Here is a 20,770-nt window from a genome sequence, read left to right on the forward strand (position 1 = left end):
AAGAACGTGAAAATCTCTCTATAACAGACGCATTTTGCAATTGTGAGGCTAACGACGATAAGTAACGAGTCAAAATGGACAATGTCTACTAGCAATAGACTTGGATCGTAATAAATTGTATCAGAGCTAGACATCGAGTGATGTGGTAACAAGGACACTGTCCCCCAAGAAGAAACAGAGCATTTCTTATAAGGTAGTGGACTTAGATTTCTTGTTAATTTTTTGTCGATTTTTACTCAGACCTGTAAAAATGTCGAGATGCTATACCGGGTTTAATGCCTTTATCTTATAATTTAGATCCAATAATTTGGTTATTGTGGTGGGTGAGTTTAAACCAATAATGTGAGACGGGAGAGAGGAAAAGTGGAAGGGTTATATCAAAACGACAATGGACTAAAAGAAAACGATTGTCGGTTAGGTGGGGTGAATAAGACACTCATCAACAACACTATTTGAGTCACCATAAATGTTTTGGGTTGGATTGTTCAGGTTGTTCGGGTCATTCATTCAAAAAAAAATTATAATAAAAGTAAAATATTAGTTCATAGAATATTTATTTATTTTTCTAACCATTAATTAATTCTATTTCAAAATATTTTGAAAAATCTTTCAAATGAAAATTATTTTTAAGAGATATTAAAAAATAATAAATAAATAAATAATTGTAAAACTAAATATATGTATATATAATTGTACAGTAAAAAATATATTTTTTAAAATTAATAATAAATCTAAGTTGGTTCCTTTTCGCGCTCCGGATAAGAATAAAAAAAATTGAAAATGATAGCTTGAAAAAGCTATTCATCCAAGTTTGTTAATAGTCTTTATCACGATCACTTCTTTATTTATTTTACATTACGAGTCTAATCCTAGAAAAGTTTTTTTGTTTGGTAGATTTTCCATTCTATAATGTAACAATCTAAGCCAATAGCAGATATTGTCCGCTTTGACACATTACGTATCGTCATTAGCCTCATGATTTTAAAATGCGTCTACTGGAGGAGATTTTCACACCCTTGTAAAGAATGTTTTATTCTCCTCTACCGACTGATATAAGATCTCACAATCCACCCCCTTAGGGTCTAGCGTTCTTTTTGGCATCCGTCTATAAATTTTCAAAACTTTTTCATTTTCGTCTGAGAAAGAAATAATAATAACTTCATTCATATAAATAGTGATTTTCAATTATTTTAAACATTTATCAGTTATGTATATGTTCACGAACTTCCACCTTAGTTCGTCCCTAAACCACATCTATCTGAGAGATATATCGTTGATACTATTTCTATCGTCTCATACCCGAGATTTGAAATTCGAATTCAATGCCTGATGACTCCGACGTTCTCTTGCAGCATGGTCACGTTATCAAATGATTTGTAATGTTGCATGGGGTGTTACAAAAAATATGGTGATCGAAAATTCATGATATCTTAATTGAGAATAAATATCTTAACTAGAAGAATTGAATTTAGGTCGCTAACTTATAAATTTTGTCTCAATATTTTAAAATCAAATTTATTTACGTTAGAAAATTATATGTAGAAATTAAATTCAAATTTTCTCCTTAATTAAGGATTAAAATAGACTTTTTTTTTTTAATGATATAATTCAATAGTTATTTATTCCTATTTGATAATTATTTAAAAAAAAAAACATTGCATCGATTAGGATTCAATGAACTATTAGAAATTATTAAGTGGTTTTGTTGTTGTTCTAATAATTTTTTTTTTAAAATAATAGTTTTTTTTTTATAAAATGTTTCTAGATAATTAAAAAATAATAATTAATTCTTCCCACATTGATCTCCATCCTTTGTATATTATTTTTGCCATATTCAAAATTTTAGTTATATTTAAAATCATTTAATTTTACGCTTATATCATAATTTTTTAATAATTAAAAAAAGTAAAATAATTAAAAAAAATGATTTTAACCAATTAAAAATTACTTTTCCATATTTTTCCTTTTTATTATTTGAAGGACTGGCAATGGGCCTTTCTCAGCCCACAAAGAGAGATTCCTTGGGCTTGATTTTATTTTTGGATCTTAAAAATCACGAAATAATAAATTAATTATAAATATTAAAAGAAAAACCAATCCGGATAAAATTTCCAAAATAAAATACCAATAAAATATTATTTAGGCTATAAATATTTTTAGTTCTAATTAAATATTTTTTTAATTCAATTATTGCAGCATTGAGATATAATATTTTTAATGTAAATATTGTGGTATTAGATTTTAAAGATTAACACGTGTATATTTGATTTCTAGATAATAATTTTTTAACATATTAATTTTGATTTTTAATTTTTTTTTTTAATTTTGTACTTAATATGTTAATATATTCGGAACATACCATTTTTTAAAGTTTAAAATTTTTAGATTAAACTCGTAATGTACTAATATTGATAATTAGGGAAAAACATTCATGATAATAACGAGATCGAGAGAAAGACGACATCCTAATGGTCGGGGAAACTAATTACTAAAACTTTCAAAGAACGGAAGTCTTATTAAATTCAAGCTATTTATAGGCTTACAACAAAATTAGAAATACCTAATTTAATTCAAATTACTAATTATATATAATACAATATTCCAAGTCATAGGTCCATATATATATATATATACTGAAAAGTCAAATCTAAGTCAAAGGGATGAAAATTACTATTTTAACCCTGGAATCAATGTGATATGTTTGAGGATTTTGACTTCTTAAATGGAATGAAATAAAAGAATGAAGAAAAGGAAAAGGAAAAGGAAGAAAGTTTGGTGGAGACGGGCAGACGGGCAGCTGTTAGGGTAAGGGATTAGGGTTAGGGTTGGGGTTCGGGCAGGTAGTGGAAAGTGTGGAGACGGAGGGGGGAGCGTACCCAACCAATGGAAACTATAAATGATGTTTGTAGCCTTTTCGGTAAAACGACAACGCTTCCTTTTTTACTGTCTCCCTTTTAGTTATGATATGACGTTTAATTATATTCCCTCTCTCTCTCTCCTCCTTCATAAATTATTTCCAACTTTGTTTGTTTATTTATTTATTTATTTTTGCATTATTTGAGTTTGAAAAATTGCATCAAATTTCCCCTAAATTAATTATCAACTTAAAAAAAATATATATATTTAAAAGTTTGGTGATAATTTACCATTTTTTTCTTCAATATATTGACGGTAAAAAAAATTTAACTTTTCTTTTTTATTACGGTAAAAAGATGTTGTTACTTTCAAAATTTTATGGGTATTTTTTAAATATGTATTCACTGTAAGAATATTTTTTATTTTTTTTTAAGTAGTTGGAAGAGTATTAATAATTATTTTTAAATTTAAAATATTTTTGAAAAATTATTAAAAATTTAAAGGTAGTTTTCATCCAAAACAAATAATAAAATTATTTTTTAGATTTTTATTTATTTATTTATTTTTTTTACGATCGGAGAGTATTATTCAAATTTTGTTTTAGGGGCATTTTTATTAATTTAGCCTTAAATTTTCGTTTATATTTTAATAATCATTTATTTTTAGAAAATTACAATATTTGGCTTTGAAATTGAGCGTATTTATTTATTAATTTAAATACATATTTTTCAAAATTAATTATTTTTATAATTTTTCAGAAGTATCTATCTATGGACATCGACATTTTATAAATATTTTCATTAACATGTTCATAAATTTGAGATTTACCCAACGACTTTGTACTTAATTTTACAAACTTGATGTGCACGAAAAAAGAAATAAATGATATTTAGCATATCGAATCTAATACCTAATAAAGAACAATTCATTTAATAAACGATATTATGATATGAATCTCACAGTACAAATTGCAAAAATTAGTAATTTCAAACCTAACTTAATAAATAAAAAAAATTCTATTATTAACTTCCATAAATGCGTGATCTTGATCCCACATTATTTGACTTAAAAACTAAGTTTAAATTGCATTTTGGTCCTTAATATAATTTGTTATATTTCGGTCACTAATCTTTTGAAATATCTATTTTAGCCCCTAATATTCTTTTAAATAACGGTCCAATTTTGAACCATTTGTGGTTAATTATGGAATGGGAACATTCCTTTATAAAAGAAAAAAAAAATAAAAAATAGAACCAAAGGTTCAGAGTCAGACGGAAGGGAATGTTTTCAATTACTTGTATTCTCACAATTTGACCAATTTTTTGAAATTCAACTGTTGGTCAACAGTAGCCCAATCAGCCACCTATTAGTGGTGGGATGGATTTAAATATTAAAAAAATAACACACGTTCAAATCTCGACCACTCATTTCTAATCTTAATCTCTTAAACAAAAATTAGAGATGTTCATAAGACGGGCAGGAACGAGAAAACTTTCCTGTCTCCATCCATACAAGTTCCACATTTATTTTTGTGGAAATCCAATTTTTCTAATTCATTATTAAAAAAATTATAATTATTTTAAAATTTTAATTTTTCAATATAATTTTCCTTTAAATTATTATTATTTAAATATATTTATGATTTTATTGATTTTTAGTAACAAAATGTGAACAATTTTGTCCCTATCTATATATAAATAAATAAATAAATAAATAAATAAATATATATATATAAAAAGTTTAAATCCTAAAAGAGTGAAATTGCACACTAAATTGGAGAAGCAGTTTGAGGTTCTCTTTGAGTTTCCGCGTGAGTGAATACACGCACCTTATGTCGGAGGAGCATCATGGCATAGGTCAAAGGGAACGAGGAGGCAAGCCCCCCAATACTCTCCTGTAAAGACTATTTATGACTGAGAGTGAACTCAGAGCGGGCTACTAGCGTTGACCTTGCCGAGCTACTCTAAAGGGTAACACTTTTCGTGGGGTACTAAATATTAAGTTAGTGTTAAATGAACACTACTCTCCACAATAGTAAGATATTTTCAACTTAGATATTAAGTTGTTACTTTTAGATAAACACGACTCTCTACAATGGTATGATATTGTCGACTTTAAGCATAATCTCTGGTAATTTTGTTTTAGACTTTCCGAGGAGCTTTGTACCAATGGAGAGAGTATTTTTTTATTATAAACCCATGACCATTTCAATGGCCGACGTCGGACCGACTTTCATCGTCAACCATTACAAATTTGGGAAAAAATTATTTTAACACAAAGGACATAAAAGAAATTGGAGATTTCTTACCCAAAAAAAAAATAATAATAAATAAGGAAATTACAGAAAAAAAAAGAGAGAATCAATCCATTGAAGAAGCAAATGCTACATTACAGTTGAAGGTTAAGGACTCTAGAAATCATAAAGCTAAAAAAAAGGCTATTCCAATATATTAGAATTTCAGGCATAAACAGATCCATAAGAAAGAGCCATTAGTAAAACAGCAGCTTGTTCTTCCTCACCCAACTGTCTCCTTTGCATTAAATCTTTTCTACCAAACGCTGTTGATCTCCATTTCAAGCTATCTCCGCCCAATTTTGCCTGATTTCCACCGCCATTGCTGTTTCTGTTACTGCTTCCCTTGCTTTTTCTCTCCGCTTCGCTTCCTCTGTTTAAACCTAGAAGCGATCTTCTCTTTTTCCTGCTTCTGATCCCACACGCATTGCAAAGAGACTGAAAAAAAAAAAAAGGAAAAAGTAAGCTCTGATCGTAGTAATCGAGTAGCAAAATGAAGAACTAAACAGAAGATTCGAACAAATAGAGAGATGGAGATGAAGAAATCACCTTAGGGCCGGCTGGACCTCCACGCCAGAGAGGAGTCTTCGTCGTACCGCAATCGGCGCAGGTCTTCTTATTCTGCTCACTTTCCGCTGGCGAAGACATCCTCGGAGAGTTTTCGGCGTCCTTGAACTCCGATCCCTATTTTCCAGTACAGTACAGTAGAATAAGTACTCTTTAATTTCAAGATCAGAAATAAAATCAACTCAAGAACAGGCTCGAGAATCGCGATCACTCACTTCCTCAATCAGATCCATCATTTTCAGAAGAAATCTCAGAGATCTGAAATGAAACGAGAAAATAAGCACGGAAACTCGAAGTGGAAAGCGGATATTGACGATTGAAAGCGGTGGAGACGAATTGGAGTCATAAAATCGAATTCGAACGAAGTAAATGATAGCTTGAACAGAAGATCAGACGAACAAAGGCACTCGAGAATCAATACTGGAACAGAAAATGTGATGAACAGAAACTACTACAACAGTGAAAAAGGAGATAATCGAAATCTGAGGAAGACGAAAAAGATGAAACCGACATGCAGGGAGAGAGAGAAAGAACAGAGTGAGAACAATCAGTGACACGAAGAAAGAGAGAAGAAGAGGAAGAAGATCAAGATCAGGAAGAAGATGATGATGAAGAATCGAACCGACAGAAGCTCGCGGTTTAGCAGCCGCTTTAGGTTAGAAAAAAAAACCGACTTAATATACAACCGGATAACGAAACCCTAGCCATCGATAAATTTGAAAATGACGAAAGTACCCCCAGACAACTTTCAACGTACCCGCCAAAATAATGCTGGAAAAGGAATCCCCCCAAAATTTGATTATTAAATATTAAAATGTAAAACGCGCTATATTTCAATTTCAAATTCTTTTATTATCATTATTATTATTATTATTTAAATAAAAACGCTTCTCGCATGTTTCTCTATATTCACCTTTCCTTCCTTCAGCCTTCCATTATGTTTTATTTATCAATAAAACGTTTACACCTATTAATATATTTTTAAAAAAATTATTCTAAAAGTAATGAAAAGGAATTGAGCGTATGAGAAATTTTTCAAGGAATCAGTTTGATTTGATCGATGTTCATTTTCGTTGAAGAAAGTAAGGTTCCAAAAATATCGATCTATCTTTCTTTTAGTTGTTGAATTTATCGATGACTCTTAGTTGATCAGAAAATCCTTTCAATTAGCCAGAACCCATAGGTTTGAGGTTCGAATCTATCACCCTAGGTCTTCAAGCTGAGTCTAAAAAAATGTTCATTTCCTATTCCATTTCATATTCACTTAACTTTTTTTTTTTGATGTTGAGCTCGATCATTTTCATTTAAACAATCTATCACCCAAGCACGTTGATGTTGTCTTCTTTGGACTTCCACTCAAGGTTTTTTAAACATGTCTGATAGGGAGAGGTTTCCACATCCTTATAAAAAAAATTATTCGTTTCCTTCTCCCATCAACGTTAGATCTCACAATCCACCCATTTGGGCCCAGCATCCTCGTTGGCCTCTCCAATCGATATAGGATTTCACAATTCACCCTTCTTCGGGACCAATGTCCTTGTGCCTTGTAAGATTTCACAATTCACCCCCCTTCGGGCTAGTATCCATGTGCCTTGTAGGATTTCACAATTCACCTCCCTTCAGGGCCAGTGTACTTGTGGAACATACCATCCAAGGTCCGACTTTGATATCATTTGTAAATCCATAGCTAACAGATATTGTTCTCAAGCTCCCTCGAGTAGGGCCAATGTACTATGAATAGACACGGCAAGAAACATCCGTATCTGGGATACTAAAGTAGGCCCACAATATTTAAAAAGGGCCGATGGCCCAAAGTATCCCAATAAAAAGTGGACCAACCGCAGATCTAAAATTACGTGGGCCCATGAATTTTGTAATAATAAAAAAAAATAAAAATAAAAACTCAACAAAGGGCCCAATTTGGGCCATATCTGGTTGCTAAAACATAGGCCAAGAGTCCAATGGGACACTATTTGAGAGTGAAAAGGACTGAACAAAAGACATAGGAGCATCTGGAGACGATCACAGAAACCTATTTCTTTTAAAACATACAACATTAAATAAAAATGAAGAGCTCAAAACTCTTTCTTCACTAACTAAAACCGTACCGAAATGGCGTTACTAAATGTTACCAAATCTTAAACACGAGCAAAGTGAAAACAAGCACCTACCAAAAGCAAAAGTCCCGATCAACAAATAGATCACATGCTATACAATGAATCATTTTTACGACAATTTGAACATAGCTCATCAACTAAGACACCAGATAAATACTTGAACGAGCTCATCACGTGCATCAGATAAAAGTACAAAAGCGCCGATTTCTTTCCTTACGATAAGGAAGTATATAATAAAAATACTATATTCACTCGAAAAGTCTGAAACAAATCCCAACTCCTAAGCAATTGGCAGTAAAAACAACAATGGTGAATGACCAAAATATGGTAAAGAACAAAAAATGACAGACTCTGATGCAAAAATGAGAAGAAAAAAGGAACAAAAAGAACACCCTGCTACCAGACCCATCCCAACTAAGTACAAATAAAATGCTTATGATGCAACCCATAATGCCCAGTTTTGCAAATTATTATTACATGGTACAATGCAGATATATTTTGTGATCACGTGCTACGACTTCTTGCCAAAACGACCTACCTTTTCCCAATATGATTGTTTTGGCCGTCGTCGAACCAAACTCTGCCTCTTTAAGCATCTCCTTGAACACAATGTAAACTCGACGAGACCAGACCAAACTAAAAACTCGATATTAAGATGCCAAGATTGGACCCGAATTGAATCCAATCGACCTCGAAATATAAGCTTGTGAGCCGACACATGTACTACTCTCCCTTCGTATCATCAAAAGTGCTGCAATTCAAGTAAATAATGAAGCAATTACATTGACACATATAGCACTTATCATCTAAACCTTAAGAAATTGATGTAGTTTTAAAGTAAAGGTGATGGCCAGCATACCTATCATATCCTTCAAGCCTTCAACTAAAGTTGAACCCACCAGAAGGAACTGGAAGTTCGTTACCACCAAAGCGGAAACCAGGCTGATCCCCACCATCAGTTGTGGGCAACGACTCGTCCTCTTCCTCCAACCAATACGTCTCGAGTATTTTAACAGCCTTCTCATAGATTTCATGGTTGTCATGACTCTGGAGATTTTCAATCTTTTCTAAACCCTCAGCATCGTCGATCATCTGTGCGTATATATTAACGTCTCCATTGGTACCCAGATTCTTTTCGGCTTCTCCAACCTTCAAAATGTTCTCTAGCCCCTCTAAACAGACCGTAACAATCCTTGGATCTGGGCATACAAGAAGATCACACAATGGTTTGATGCACCCTTGACTGACAAGGTACCTGTACAGAAAGAAAGGTGGTCAATAAAAATAAGAAAATCCCGAGATGGGGGAGAACGAAGCTTCTGACACGACTTACTTAATTTGCTCATGAGAGCCACCAGATGTTGCATTTGAAATTGCCCATGCAGCCTCTTTCTTTATATCAAACTCTGCATTTTGAAGCAAATTGACTAGTGGAGGTATTAAACCAGCTTCAATGACAGCCTGCATAATGGACACATATCTTAGGTTTAATCTCGCAAGTCGGCCGAGGAATCAGTAATTAACAGGCAGAGATTACAGTAATTGACATAATTTCCGTTCAAAACTATAGACCAAGTCAAATACACAAATCCTAAGTTCGATTAGCATGGTTGACGTTGCTAAACATAAAAAAAAAGCCCAATCTTACCTGGATTTGTTCCTTGTTTCCGGCAGTGATGTTAGATATCGTCCAGCAAGCTTCTTTCTTGATACTCTTTTTATGATTGTGAGTCAATAAGCTCAGAAGGCATGGAAGCGCACCGTCATTAATTATACACTGATAAGATAAACAATCAGACAAATGATGAAATCATACACAGATGTATCAACATAAACAAGGCAATAACAGTATACAAACTCCAGTTATACAGTCATAATTACAGTTTGTTTCTCTTTTTGCTGTATTTACTTCATATATCGAGAAGAAAACTTAGAGATGAGATTTAAAACATACCCAAAATACTAGAGAGCTAATCTAGATCTATAGCATTCTTGAAATTACACACATTGTGGATCTAATGTATATGAAAGTGAGTTAAAATAGCTGTGATTGGTATGGAAATCTGCATTCATACCTGAGTTTGAATGTCATCTCCGGTCACAATATTCCCTACTGTGCGAAGGGCAGGAATGAGGACTGATGGCGAAGGATGTCTGAAGTAACAATTACATGATTCCAAAATAAGAAAAATGAAAAGGGAGCAATGTCATACAGATAAAACTTGTACGTGCAAGATATATGCTTACAATAGGAGTTGTACAAGTCGTCCGCACACCCCTGCCTCGATCACGGTTTGGATTTTATCATTAGTACCATCAGATAGATAAGAGAGTGCCCAGCAGGCATCCGTAAGAACTTCTTCATCATTTGAGTGAACTAGGCGCTCAAGAGCTGGAAGAGCTGGCTTTACCTGTCCAAGACAAATTCAAAGGTTATACATAAGCAAAGGAAGAACGATGGAAACATTTAAATCTCAAACTTCACTGTAATTACAAAAGGTAACCTGATCGAATGGAGGTTGTGGCTTGCCCCTGCAGAAGTTTGAAAGTGTCCAAGTTGCATTTCTCAACATGGAAAGCTTAGCATGTTCATTCAACTGTGAAAGAAGTGGAACCAAAGCTCCATGGCGGAGGACAAGATCACGACAAGTAGGTGAATCTCCAGCAACATTGCCCAAGGCCCAAACAGCCTACAAATTCAGAAACCATGTTCTTCAAGTTTAATATTCCATCCAGAAACAACGGGGCACACAAAAAAAACACTCACAGTTTGACCAAGTTCTAAGATATACCTGCTCTCGGACATCATCACTAGGAGAAGCGAGTAGCTTAACAAAAATTGGCACTGCACCATGATCAATAACCACCTTTGTGTGTTCTGAGGTCCCAGATGCTATGTTTGTGAGCGCCCAAGCAGCCTCGAACTTCAGGTGACATTCATCCAAGTCATTACAAAGAGAACAGTTGATATGAATTCAAGCCCACTTAGAAAGAATGTAATTAAAACCTGAAGTTGAGGGAAATCCTCCCTCACAAGAAATTCTACAAAACGCGGAACAACTCCAGATTGAATCACTTCCTCAATGGGAGGGCTTCGTTCTGCAATCGTCAATACAGTAATCAAAACGATATAAACTTTCATATCAAAAGAAGACGAACAAGAAAACAAACATATTACACAGTGTAATGCACAAAAAGTACCGATCGAAAGTAATTTCCGAAACTGAGTTGTTGCTTCCAGCTGAAGATTGCTATTATCAGACCAGACCCCCGCAACCATAGACGGAAGGCTCTCTAACTGCAACCAAAGACCAAATAACCCCTAAATCATAAAACCCCTAATATCCACATCCATAACTCCTTAAGGAAAAGTTCAAAGGTTCGAAAGATCAGATACCAAAACCTCAAGAATCACACATAGATCCGAGATCATTTACAACCAACACAATGGACAGAGTAACGTGTACAAGCAGATAGAAACGGAAATTGAAACAATCGAATGCGACAATACCTTCTTCTCGACAGTGGATGTAAGGACAGGAGAAGGAAATTGCTGTGCTTGAAGGCCTTCCCTACGCTTCTTCTGAAGGCTCTCTTCGCGTTTACTCTTCCTGATCTCCACCATATTATCTTCTCGCCGGCGTCGGCCCTCTTCGGCATCGACAGAAACCTTATACCGGTTCCGTCGAACCTCGGTTCTAGCAGTCGGCCTCAACGACATGGCTTCTTCGACGATTAACTTCGGATTGCTTCGAGTGCTCGATTCCAAAACCCTAACAGAAATCGCAATTTACAGAAAGAAATTCAAAAAATGATCGGAATCGCCGGAATCAAGAAAAACCCTAGCAACGACAATAATTGAAATCCTAGAACCGAACCTTGTTTTGTATTCGAAATACAGACTAAAAGGAGTGGTCAAGAGTTCGGACAAATTTATATAGATCGATGGTTTCAGAAAATAAAAAATAAAAAATAATATATAATTATATCAAATTAATAAATTTTTTTTTTTTTAAATTGCCATTTCAGTCCTGTTAATATATTTCTTCCATGATTATTATTATTATTTTCTTAATTTTGTATTTGTTTAATATAGATTATATTCTAAAATTTTAATTTGGTATATTTTTAAGATTTTCGATTTTGTATCTAATAAGCTCTCACATTTTCGATGGTAAGTCTAATAAGTCATAGGATGAACTGCAATTAGAATCCCGACGTTTGTCTTTCTCCTCTCGGGCACTTTAGGACTACATTAAGCCGCTTCATCCTTTTCTGGGTTGCAATTTTTCAAATTTCACTACTAATTTAACGAAGCTCGAGATGGGTCTCCCCTTACGTAACCAACCTATTCGATAGTTTTTAAATTTCACAAATTTATTAGACCCAAAAGGCACAATATTGAAGGGCGTGTTGAGGATTTCACATCGACTGATAAAATTATCTCACAATATTCATAGAGATAGCGAGTTACTCCTCTCGTCTTCTTCATTGCAAATTGATTTAAAAATAATTATAAAAAATCATTTATCTAAATAAAAAACATTGGCAAAAAAAAAAAAAAAAAATCAATATTTTAAAATTAATATATATTTTTATTGATGAGTTTATGATAACAAATATAGTCTATTTATATATAATAAATAGATATTAGATATGATGATAAGAGATATAATTAATTTAGGTTTCAATATTTTAGTTTACTATAATTGCATTTAATATTTAAATTAATGAGATAATAAATATTATAAACCACTTAAAATTTTGAAATGTAAGTCATTGTTTTGTATATAGTAAATAATAAATAACATAACAAACTTTAATACTATTTTGGATCATGACAATGTAAATAATTATTGAATCATCTTCGACTTGTTCGCCTAAACAAACTTTATACTAATTCCATTCTATTTTTTTCTCGTGTTTGCTAACTATTGGTTAAAGTAGGAAACTACATTGTTAGATGCTCTGTTTTATTTTTCCCTTGAGGCCGAACCTAAACTTGTGCTCTGGAGATATCTGTCCATATACTGATAAGGGATGTATGGATTCTCGAGAAGAGAGGAGCTGAGGTGGTCCCCCCAGACTGCTCGGATCCCACGAATGAATAGAAAGTTGGATCTATATTGGATCTCACCTGAATCGACCCATCTAGTCTCGTAAGGAGAAGTTTGGTTTCAAACCCCAATCTCAGGGTCAAACTAAGTATTGGTTAAAGTAGGAAACATTCGGGAATTGTAAGGGGTCGTGTTGAAGCATTAGTTGATCTTTATCTTGATCTTTACCATCAAATCACACACATTACAGGGGAATAATCTGGGCAGAAGTCAAAATAATTCATCATCATACATTTGTGGGAAAAGTAGATGAGAATCTAAGAGAAGCTGCAAGAACAAGAAAAACAAGAACATAAACGTAAACAAACAAGAAGAATATTTACATTGAAGATGATTTTTCATGAGGTTTTAATTAGAGAGATGAGAAATCTCCTAAAAGGTCCCACTGCAATGGAGCTGAGCCGAGCTTAGCATCGACGATCGAGCGATCTGCCCGTTATAACCAAATAGTTTCACACACATCGTGATTCGGGCTTCGAATGCCAACCGTACTTGGCGAAAGATTTGCATCTTTTTGTGTGAGCATTCTGAGGAAGATTGCTAAAGATTGAAATTTGACATTTCAAAGTTGCAACTAAAGCTAAGCTAAGCATACTATTCACAATGAACTTGTTGACAAGAATGATGAACTACCTCTCTCTGTTGTCTAATGTGGGAGTACTTTGATCTTGAGAGTTACAACAAAGTGATGGGGAACAAAACCAAGAAGCTTTCTAAACACAAATATTCTCCGTTTGGTATCCGCTAAAGTCGACCGATCCGTTGTCTTCTTGTTGCTGGGAAACAGAAAACATCGATCGAGTTAACGATGATATATGGTAAGAATTCCAGTTTTCAGAACAATCAAACAAAATATTCATAACAAGGAAAAAAACAGAAGACAAAACTAACTTCTTGTTTGAGAAAGACACCAAGAAGTTCATCCTGGCCAAAGTCCTCAGATAACAGGTCGGTTTGATAGCTTGCATCAGGGATGATCTGGTTCTTGACCTCCCCGGGATCGAAAAACGAGTTATGGTCGACACTTTGAGGAATCCCGGGTTGAGTTGAATCCAAAAACGAAAAGTTCGTCTTCCCATTGACTGATGAGTTATGATTCTCTCCATTTGTTTGGCTTGAAGGAAAACCGTGATGAATCAAAGATGAGGGTGAGATATCAAAGCTATGGTGAATGAAGTTTCCATGGTGTGGAGTACCAAAGGCCAAAGTGCTTACATTTTGAGAATCCCAGTCATGGGATTTCTGCATATGCAAGTCACTAAAAACACCATAACTCGACATTACTCCGCTCGATACTTTTAGATTTGAGTTCATTTCTTCTTGAAACACTTCTGTGGTTTGGCTCATTGGATAGTTCACCATAACCGACGTGGGCGAAACTAGGTTGTATCGAGGTCCGTGGCTATTATCAGCAGTCCCGTTTCCCGTTGTAACGCTACCTGATATGATCAGGTTCCTTAATGTCGATGGAATTCCAGGTAGGTGGGTAACATTAGAGTTATTTAGAGTCTGTCCTACAGTTTGCTGCTGAGACAAATGCATTAGCTGAGTGCCACCATGTTCGCTCTTGATATTGAGTGCCATGTTCATGTTCATGTTCATGTTCATGTTCATGTTCCTCTGAGTCTGCACAGAAGGGTGCTGCATATTGGCAAGCTGCTTTGGCTCCATTTTTGTTGGAATCCCATGAAACAAGCTTACAGGTTTAGTGTTGTTCAGGTGTTGTGTTTGGTCCTCACCAAACCTCAGCTTTGGATTTTCAAAGCTGAATATGTTGTTCTGATCAACAAGGGCCATCGGTAAGCTAGATTTCGCGGTAGGTCGACGAAGTCCGGTGGCTTGGAGGGCAGCGAGACTTTGCGGCGAGAGTTGACCGGTGACCAAAAGCGTCTGAAGATCAATGCCATTGTATGATGAAGCCATTGACCCAAAAGGAGGATGATCTTGAGGGTTCATAAAAGAATTGTTCAGATTACTTGGATGTGGCGATACTCCACTAAGCCTTCTAAGATATAAGCGATATTTCTACAGAACCATCAAATAAATACAACAATTCAGATACCTATTCTGTTAGACACAACAAAGAGCCCTTCAAAAAAATTTATACCTGAAGGTGACTCGCAACGTTTTCTCGAGAAAGCCCCGGAACGTTCATCAACTCCAGTATCTTTTTAGGGACAGCCTCTGTATTTTCAAAACAAGATTGAAAACATAGCCAACAAATGATTATTGATTCATCAAACTTTCAAACAAACACAAAATAAGATAAAAAGGAATGCTTTAAGAAAATGGGAACATAGCAGCAATGGATGTGTTCTTACGTTAAATTATAAGTTTAATTCTAGAAACGCTCATATCATAAGTACCTTAACTTTAGAAAATATCTAATAGGTCCTTAAACTTTTGATCTTTTGTGTCTAATACATCTCTGGCACGTTCAATATTTTTATAAAACCAACAAATTTGTTAAATATTGTGTCCAATAGGTCTGTGAATCTTCAAAATTGTCTAATAGATCAAGGATGTTAGAAATAAAATTGAAAGTTCAAGGGCTAATGTGAGATTTCACATCGGTTGAGGAGAAGAACGGAGCATTTTTTATAAGGGTGTGGAAATCTTTCCCTAGCAGATGTGTTTTAAAAACCTCGAGAGAAAGCTCGAAAGGAAAAGCCCAAAAAGGACAATATCGGCTAGCAGTGGGTTTGGACTGTAACAAATGGTATTAGAGCCAGATACCAAACGATGTGCCAGCGAGGAGGCTGAACCTCAAAGGGGGTGGATTGGGGGGTCCCATATCAATTGGAGAAAGGAATGAGTGTCAGAGGACGCTAGGCCTTGAAGGGAGGTGGATTGTGAGATTCCACATCGATTGGGGAGAAGAACGAAGCATTCTTTATAAGGGTGTGGAAACCTCTCCCTAACAGAGGTGTTTTAAAAATCTTGAGGGGAAATCCGAAAGGGAAAACCCAAAGAGAACAATATCTGTTAGCGGTGGGGTTGGGCCGTTACAACTAATGAGATACAAAAATAGAAAGTTCGGCAACCTACAAGACACTTTTCAAAGTATGGAGACTCGTAGACAGAATCAAAAGTTTAGAGACTTTTCAGAAACTTTTTACCGTTCATAGGTCTATCCGACACAAATTTAAAAAAGATAGTAATACGTTTGACAAAAAGAATAAGAAGGAATAGAAGAGAAAACATACTGTCAATGCCTAGCTGATCAACTGCTATGACAAATTGTTGATGGAGCTCAACTGACCATACCACCCTCGGCTTCTTTAACGCCGATGTATCGTCCCTCTCCTCGAGCTCTTCTTCAGCATCCCTCTTCCTCTTCGAGCTGTTCCAACTTCCATCATACGCCGAAGATGAATAATTTGCACCTTCAGATACATTTTGATCCCGATCTCCATCGTCCATGCTTCCGGATTGCTCTAAATCCTTCCATTCGCTCTTTCTCTTCCGAACCACATGTTGCCATATGTTCTTGAGCGCTTCGATTCGAACCGGTTTGATCAGGTAGTCGCAAGCACCATGAATCACTCCCTTCATCACAACATTCTTTCCATCATCTGCTGACATCACTGTACAATCACATGTCTCCAATATTAGTCTGCAAAATTATATAAACCATATAATTATATAAGTTAGCATTCAAAGATTCAGTAAAAACATCTAAACCATGTTACTCACTGATAACAGGCAAATCCATCTCCAGACCAACTTGCTCTAGAAGTTTGAATCCATCCATGTCAGGCATATGCACATCGCTTAACACAATATCAAATCCATTTTTGTTCTCACGAAGCATGGATAATGCAATCTCAGCCCGATTGCATTTCGTCACTGTAATCAAACCCCATAAACACCATATTAACTATCGATGATTTGTTGTACAATCACATACTTTTAATCCTTCAAAATTGATTTCGATGGTATGAAAATTGAGTTTCCAAGTGTAAAATTGTATCCGCTCAAACACACCGCTAGTAGATATTGTCCTTTTTGGGCTTTTCGCGTATGTTAGGGAGAGGTTTCCACACCCTTATAAGGAATGCTTCGTTCCCGTCTCCGACCGATATGGGATCTCCCAAACCCACCGCTAGTAGATATTGTCCTCTTGGGCTGGCTTTCCGCGTATGTTAGAGAGAAGTTTCCACACCCTTGTAAGGAATGCTTTGTTCCCCTCTCCAACCGATATGGGATCTCCCAAACCCACCGCTAGTAGATATTATTCTTTTTGGGCTTTCCGCGTATGTTAGGGAGAGGTTTCCACACCCTTGTAAGGAATGCTTCGTTCCCCTCTCCGGCCGATATGGGGATCTCCAAACCCACCGCTAGTAGATATTATTCTTTTTGGGCTTTCCGCGTATGTTAGGGAGAGATTTCCACACCCTTATAAGGAATGGTTCGTTCCCCTCTCTGACCGATATGGGATCTCCCAAACCCACCGCTAGTAGATATTATTCTTTTTGGGCTTTCCGCGTATGTTAGGGAGAGATTTCCACACCCTTATAAGAAATGGTTCGTTCCCCTCTCTGACCGATATGGGATCTCCCAAACCCACCGCTAGTAGATATTATTCTTTTTGGGCTTTCCGCGTATGTTAGGGAGAGGTTTCCACACCCTTGTAAGGAATGCTTCGTTCCCCTCTCCGGCCGATATGGGGATCTCCAAACCCACCACTAGTAGATATTGTCCTCTTGGGCTTTCCGCGTATGTTAGGGAGAGATTTCCACACCCTTATAAGGAATGGTTCGTTCCCCTCTCTGACCGATATGGGATCTCCCAAACCCACCGCTAGTAGATATTGTCCTCTTGGGCTTTCCGCGTTTGTTAGGGAGAGATTTCCACACCCTTATAAGGAATGCTTCGTTCCCCTCTCTGACCGATATGGGATCTCCCAAACCCACCGCTAGTAGATATTATTCTTTTTGGGCTTTCCGCGTATGTTAGGGAGAGGTTTCCACACCCTTGTAAGGAATGCTTCGTTCCCCTCTCCGGCCGATATGGGGATCTCCAAACCCACCACTAGTAGATATTGTCCTCTTGGGCTTTCCGCGTATGTTAGGGAGAGATTTCCACACCCTTATAAGGAATGGTTCGTTCCCCTCTCTGACCGATATGGGATCTCCCAAACCCACCGCTAGTAGATATTGTCCTCTTGGGCTTTCCGCGTTTGTTAGGGAGAGATTTCCACACCCTTATAAGGAATGCTTCGTTCCCCTCTCTGACCGATATGGGATCTCCCAAACCCACCGCTAGTAGATATTATTCTTTTTGGGCTTTCCGCGTATGTTAGGGAGAGGTTTCCACACCCTTGTAAGGAATGCTTCGTTCCCCTCTCCGGCCGATATGGGGATCTCCAAACCCACCGCTAGTAGATATTGTCCTCTTGGGCTTTCCGCGTAAGTTAGGGAGAGGTTTCCACACCCTTGTAAGGAACGTTTCGTTCCCCTCTCCGACCAATATGGAATCTCCCAAACCCACCGCTAGTAGATATTGTTCTCTTGAGCTTTCCGCGTATGTTAGGGAGAGGTTTCCACACCCTTATAAGAAATGGTTCGTTCCCCTCTCGGACCCATATGGGATCTCACAAAAATCAAATAATAAATTGATTTTGAATGAGAGGACCTGAACCACAAAAGGATCCTAAATTTAGAGTACTGAAATGATAGCTCCAGAAGCAAGCAAGATAAATAGCAGAATTTAATGTAATCTCTGTTATCCATCAAATAGGAAAACAAGCTGAGGGGGAAAAAAAGGGTGTAGTGATCTAAAACAAGCAGAAATTCGAGGTCAGAAGCAACCCTAAACTTAAAATTTCCTTAAAAACGATCTAAAATTCATTAGGAATTGATAACAAACTCTCTGCAAACAGCAAACATGCCATATAAACTCCTAAAAATGGAAGAACAAAGCAGAAAAATTAAAAGAAAAAGCAGAGAATTCAAGAAAGAGAGAAGAAAAAGGAAGTGTGGAATTGACAACAAACCGGCATAGCAGCAATTCTGCAGCATCTTTTCCAAGATCCTGAGACAGGTAGGATCATCATCCACAACCAGGACGCGAAGGCCCGCCGGGAACTGATCACAACCCATATCGGCAGCCTTTCTAGCAGAAATTGAAGTGGAAGTAGGCATCGTACCCTTCGTGTGGCTGGGATCCATTCCCCAAAGGCTCAAATATCCCCACAAGCAAAAGAGAGCTAAGAAAAAACCCAAAAACAACTACAGCTTCAGAAGATTGATCCCCAAATTCACAAAACCCATCTGTTTCACTGCTTGAAGATCAAATTCTGAGATGGATTTGAGTTCATTAGGGTTCTTGATTGTTTCTAAGGGTAGCAAGAATTGTACTCATAAAAATGGATCCAGAAGAGCGAAGAAGCAACTGACCCATGAACCCAATTGTTTTTGTTCTCCATCTGTATATGGCCTTTCTCTCGCCTCACCTAGCTTTGTCCTCCAATAGTTGAACTGTTTGCTGCTTTTCTACCACTGCAGTCCACTTTATCCGCTATAAACAGAAAGCAATACCTACAAATGCCTTGCTTTTAATAGCCAAATCCATTGGCTAAAGCTTCCTCTCCACAGGACTTTTAACTCGAGATAACAAGAAATAATGAAGAAAAAAAGAACAGACTTGAGCTTTTGACACTAAACAAAATTTCAATCAGGATGTCTGACACATACAATGATGAAGAAATTAACATTCTTTCCAGTTCGATTGATGATCCAATTTGAGGTCAGTTTATAATGGTGCAATTGACTTGCTAAATCGACACCCAATTGCACCATTATGAGGAGAATCTTAACCTTCCATTCTCAACATTGTCCTTAAAACAAAAAAATTAAAGCTCGACCCCCAAAATTTCAAGTGGGTGTCGCATAATCCAAATAGATTTCACAATACAACTTTCCCTATTTTGCATTTCGGGTCGTTTCTTTTTTTAACTATTTTTTCTATTTGTTTATTATAAAACTCAAATATCAATCATTCACAAATCACAATATATAATTAATATGTTGAAGATTATTAGGAGTGAAGATCATGGGTTTATAAGCGAGGAATACTATCTCCATTGGTATGAGGCCTTTTGGGGAAGCCCATCGCAAAGTCATGAGAGCGTATGCTCAAAGTGGACAATATCATACCATTGTAGAGAGTCGTGATTCCTAACATGGTATCAGAGCCATGTCCTAAACTTAGTCATGTCAATAGAATTCTCAAATATCAAACAAAGAATTGTGAGCCTCGAAGGTGTAGTCAAAAGTGACTAAAGTGTCGAACAAAGGGTGTAGTTTGTTCGAGGGCTTCAGAGAAATAAGTCGAGCCTCGATTAAGGAGAGGCTATTCAAGAGCTTCAGAGGCTTATGGTGTACTTTGTTCGAGGGGAGGATTGTTGAGAATTATTGGGAGTGAAGATCATGAGTTTATAAGCGAAGAATACTATCTCTATTGGTATGAGGCATTTTGAGGAAGCCCAAAGCAAAGCCACGAGAGCTTATGCTCAAAGCGGATAATATCATACCATTGTGGAGAATAGTGATTCCTAACATAAAAACCCCGGAAAATGTTTTAATTTTCATAATAGTTTTTAAAAGTAAGGTTGGATTGTAACTCTATTTTTAGGTTGGTCCAGAAAGAAATAACTCATTAATCGACCAAAATTTTCGATTTTTTTCTAAAAATTCAATTCAACCCAAACATAAATAAATAAAATAATAATAATAAAGAATCTAACACGATCGAGTTCCAGGTTATATGAACACTCCTATCCAATAGATGTATAGACATTAAATATCTAATATATT

At 36.0% G+C, this 20,770-nt stretch overlaps 3 protein-coding genes across 5 annotated transcripts; all 3 read right to left on the minus strand.

The window, feature by feature from the left end:
- Positions 1 to 5,194: 5,194 nt before the first annotated feature.
- On the minus strand, positions 5,195 to 6,400 carry LOC111460239 (GATA transcription factor 16-like). Its single transcript, XM_023103399.1, has 3 exons — positions 5,932 to 6,400; positions 5,699 to 5,833; positions 5,195 to 5,587 (listed from the first exon to the last, which is right to left on the minus strand). The coding sequence occupies exons 1-3, from the start codon at positions 5,950 to 5,952 to the stop codon at positions 5,315 to 5,317; spliced, it is 429 nt and encodes a 142-aa protein (XP_022959167.1). The 5' UTR covers positions 5,953 to 6,400; the 3' UTR covers positions 5,195 to 5,314.
- A 1,619-nt stretch (positions 6,401 to 8,019) lies between these two features.
- Positions 8,020 to 11,760, minus strand: LOC111460238 (importin subunit alpha-1-like). Its single transcript, XM_023103398.1, has 12 exons — positions 11,712 to 11,760; positions 11,345 to 11,606; positions 11,035 to 11,131; positions 10,841 to 10,932; positions 10,626 to 10,757; positions 10,338 to 10,523; positions 10,081 to 10,244; positions 9,909 to 9,987; positions 9,482 to 9,610; positions 9,167 to 9,294; positions 8,693 to 9,088; positions 8,020 to 8,584 (listed from the first exon to the last, which is right to left on the minus strand). Exons 2-11 carry the CDS (start codon positions 11,552 to 11,554, stop codon positions 8,713 to 8,715), a joined length of 1,593 nt encoding a protein of 530 aa, XP_022959166.1. The 5' UTR covers positions 11,555 to 11,606; positions 11,712 to 11,760; the 3' UTR covers positions 8,020 to 8,584; positions 8,693 to 8,712.
- Positions 11,761 to 13,245: 1,485 nt separating this feature from the next.
- LOC111460165 (two-component response regulator ARR14-like) lies at positions 13,246 to 19,648 on the minus strand. Of its 3 annotated transcripts, XR_002713381.1 has the most exons (8): positions 19,352 to 19,648; positions 18,949 to 19,161; positions 16,647 to 16,799; positions 16,157 to 16,537; positions 15,058 to 15,134; positions 13,842 to 14,975; positions 13,584 to 13,726; positions 13,246 to 13,477 (listed from the first exon to the last, which is right to left on the minus strand). XR_002713381.1 is itself a non-coding variant. In XM_023103292.1 (7 exons), exons 1-7 carry the CDS (start codon positions 19,353 to 19,355, stop codon positions 13,664 to 13,666), a joined length of 2,025 nt encoding a protein of 674 aa, XP_022959060.1. In that variant the 5' UTR covers positions 19,356 to 19,648; the 3' UTR covers positions 13,250 to 13,663. The 3 variants fall into 3 exon arrangements, 2 of the variants coding, with proteins under 2 accessions (XP_022959060.1, XP_022959061.1); XM_023103292.1 differs by having other exon boundaries at positions 13,250 to 13,726; XM_023103293.1 differs by lacking the exons at positions 18,949 to 19,161; positions 19,352 to 19,648 and having other exon boundaries at positions 13,250 to 13,726; positions 16,157 to 16,566; positions 16,647 to 16,750.
- Positions 19,649 to 20,770: the final 1,122 nt, after the last annotated feature.

This window comes from Cucurbita moschata, unplaced genomic scaffold, assembly GCF_002738365.1.
Source record: "Cucurbita moschata cultivar Rifu unplaced genomic scaffold, Cmos_1.0 Cmo_Scf00023, whole genome shotgun sequence".
Taxonomy (NCBI): domain Eukaryota; kingdom Viridiplantae; phylum Streptophyta; class Magnoliopsida; order Cucurbitales; family Cucurbitaceae; genus Cucurbita; species Cucurbita moschata.

What these genes read in the sequence shown, in the direction of transcription:
- LOC111460239 (XM_023103399.1), bottom strand. Translation starts at nt 5,952, where the DNA reads ATGATGGATCTGATTGAGGAA. An exon ending in TGATGGATCTGATTGAGGAA is followed by an intron (nt 5,834 to 5,931) that starts GTGAGTGATCGC and finishes ACTGGAAAATAG; the next exon opens with GGATCGGAGTTCAAGGACGC. An exon ending in GAGGTCCAGCCGGCCCTAAG is followed by an intron (nt 5,588 to 5,698) that starts GTGATTTCTTCA and finishes TTTTTTTTTCAG; the next exon opens with TCTCTTTGCAATGCGTGTGG.
- LOC111460238 (XM_023103398.1), bottom strand. Translation starts at nt 11,554, where the DNA reads ATGTCGTTGAGGCCGACTGCTAGAACCGAGGTTCGACGGAACCGGTAT. An exon ending in AGGATTTCCCTCAACTTCAG is followed by an intron (nt 10,758 to 10,840) that starts GTTTTAATTACA and finishes TGTCACCTGAAG; the next exon opens with TTCGAGGCTGCTTGGGCGCT. An exon ending in GAAACAAGGAACAAATCCAG is followed by an intron (nt 9,295 to 9,481) that starts GTAAGATTGGGC and finishes TCCATTATGCAG; the next exon opens with GCTGTCATTGAAGCTGGTTT.
- LOC111460165 (XM_023103292.1), bottom strand. An exon ending in GCAGAATTGCTGCTATGCCG is followed by an intron (nt 16,800 to 18,948) that starts GTTTGTTGTCAA and finishes GTTTGATTACAG; the next exon opens with TGACGAAATGCAATCGGGCT. An exon ending in GTGTCTTTCTCAAACAAGAA is followed by an intron (nt 13,727 to 13,841) that starts GTTAGTTTTGTC and finishes TCTGTTTCCCAG; the next exon opens with CAACAAGAAGACAACGGATC.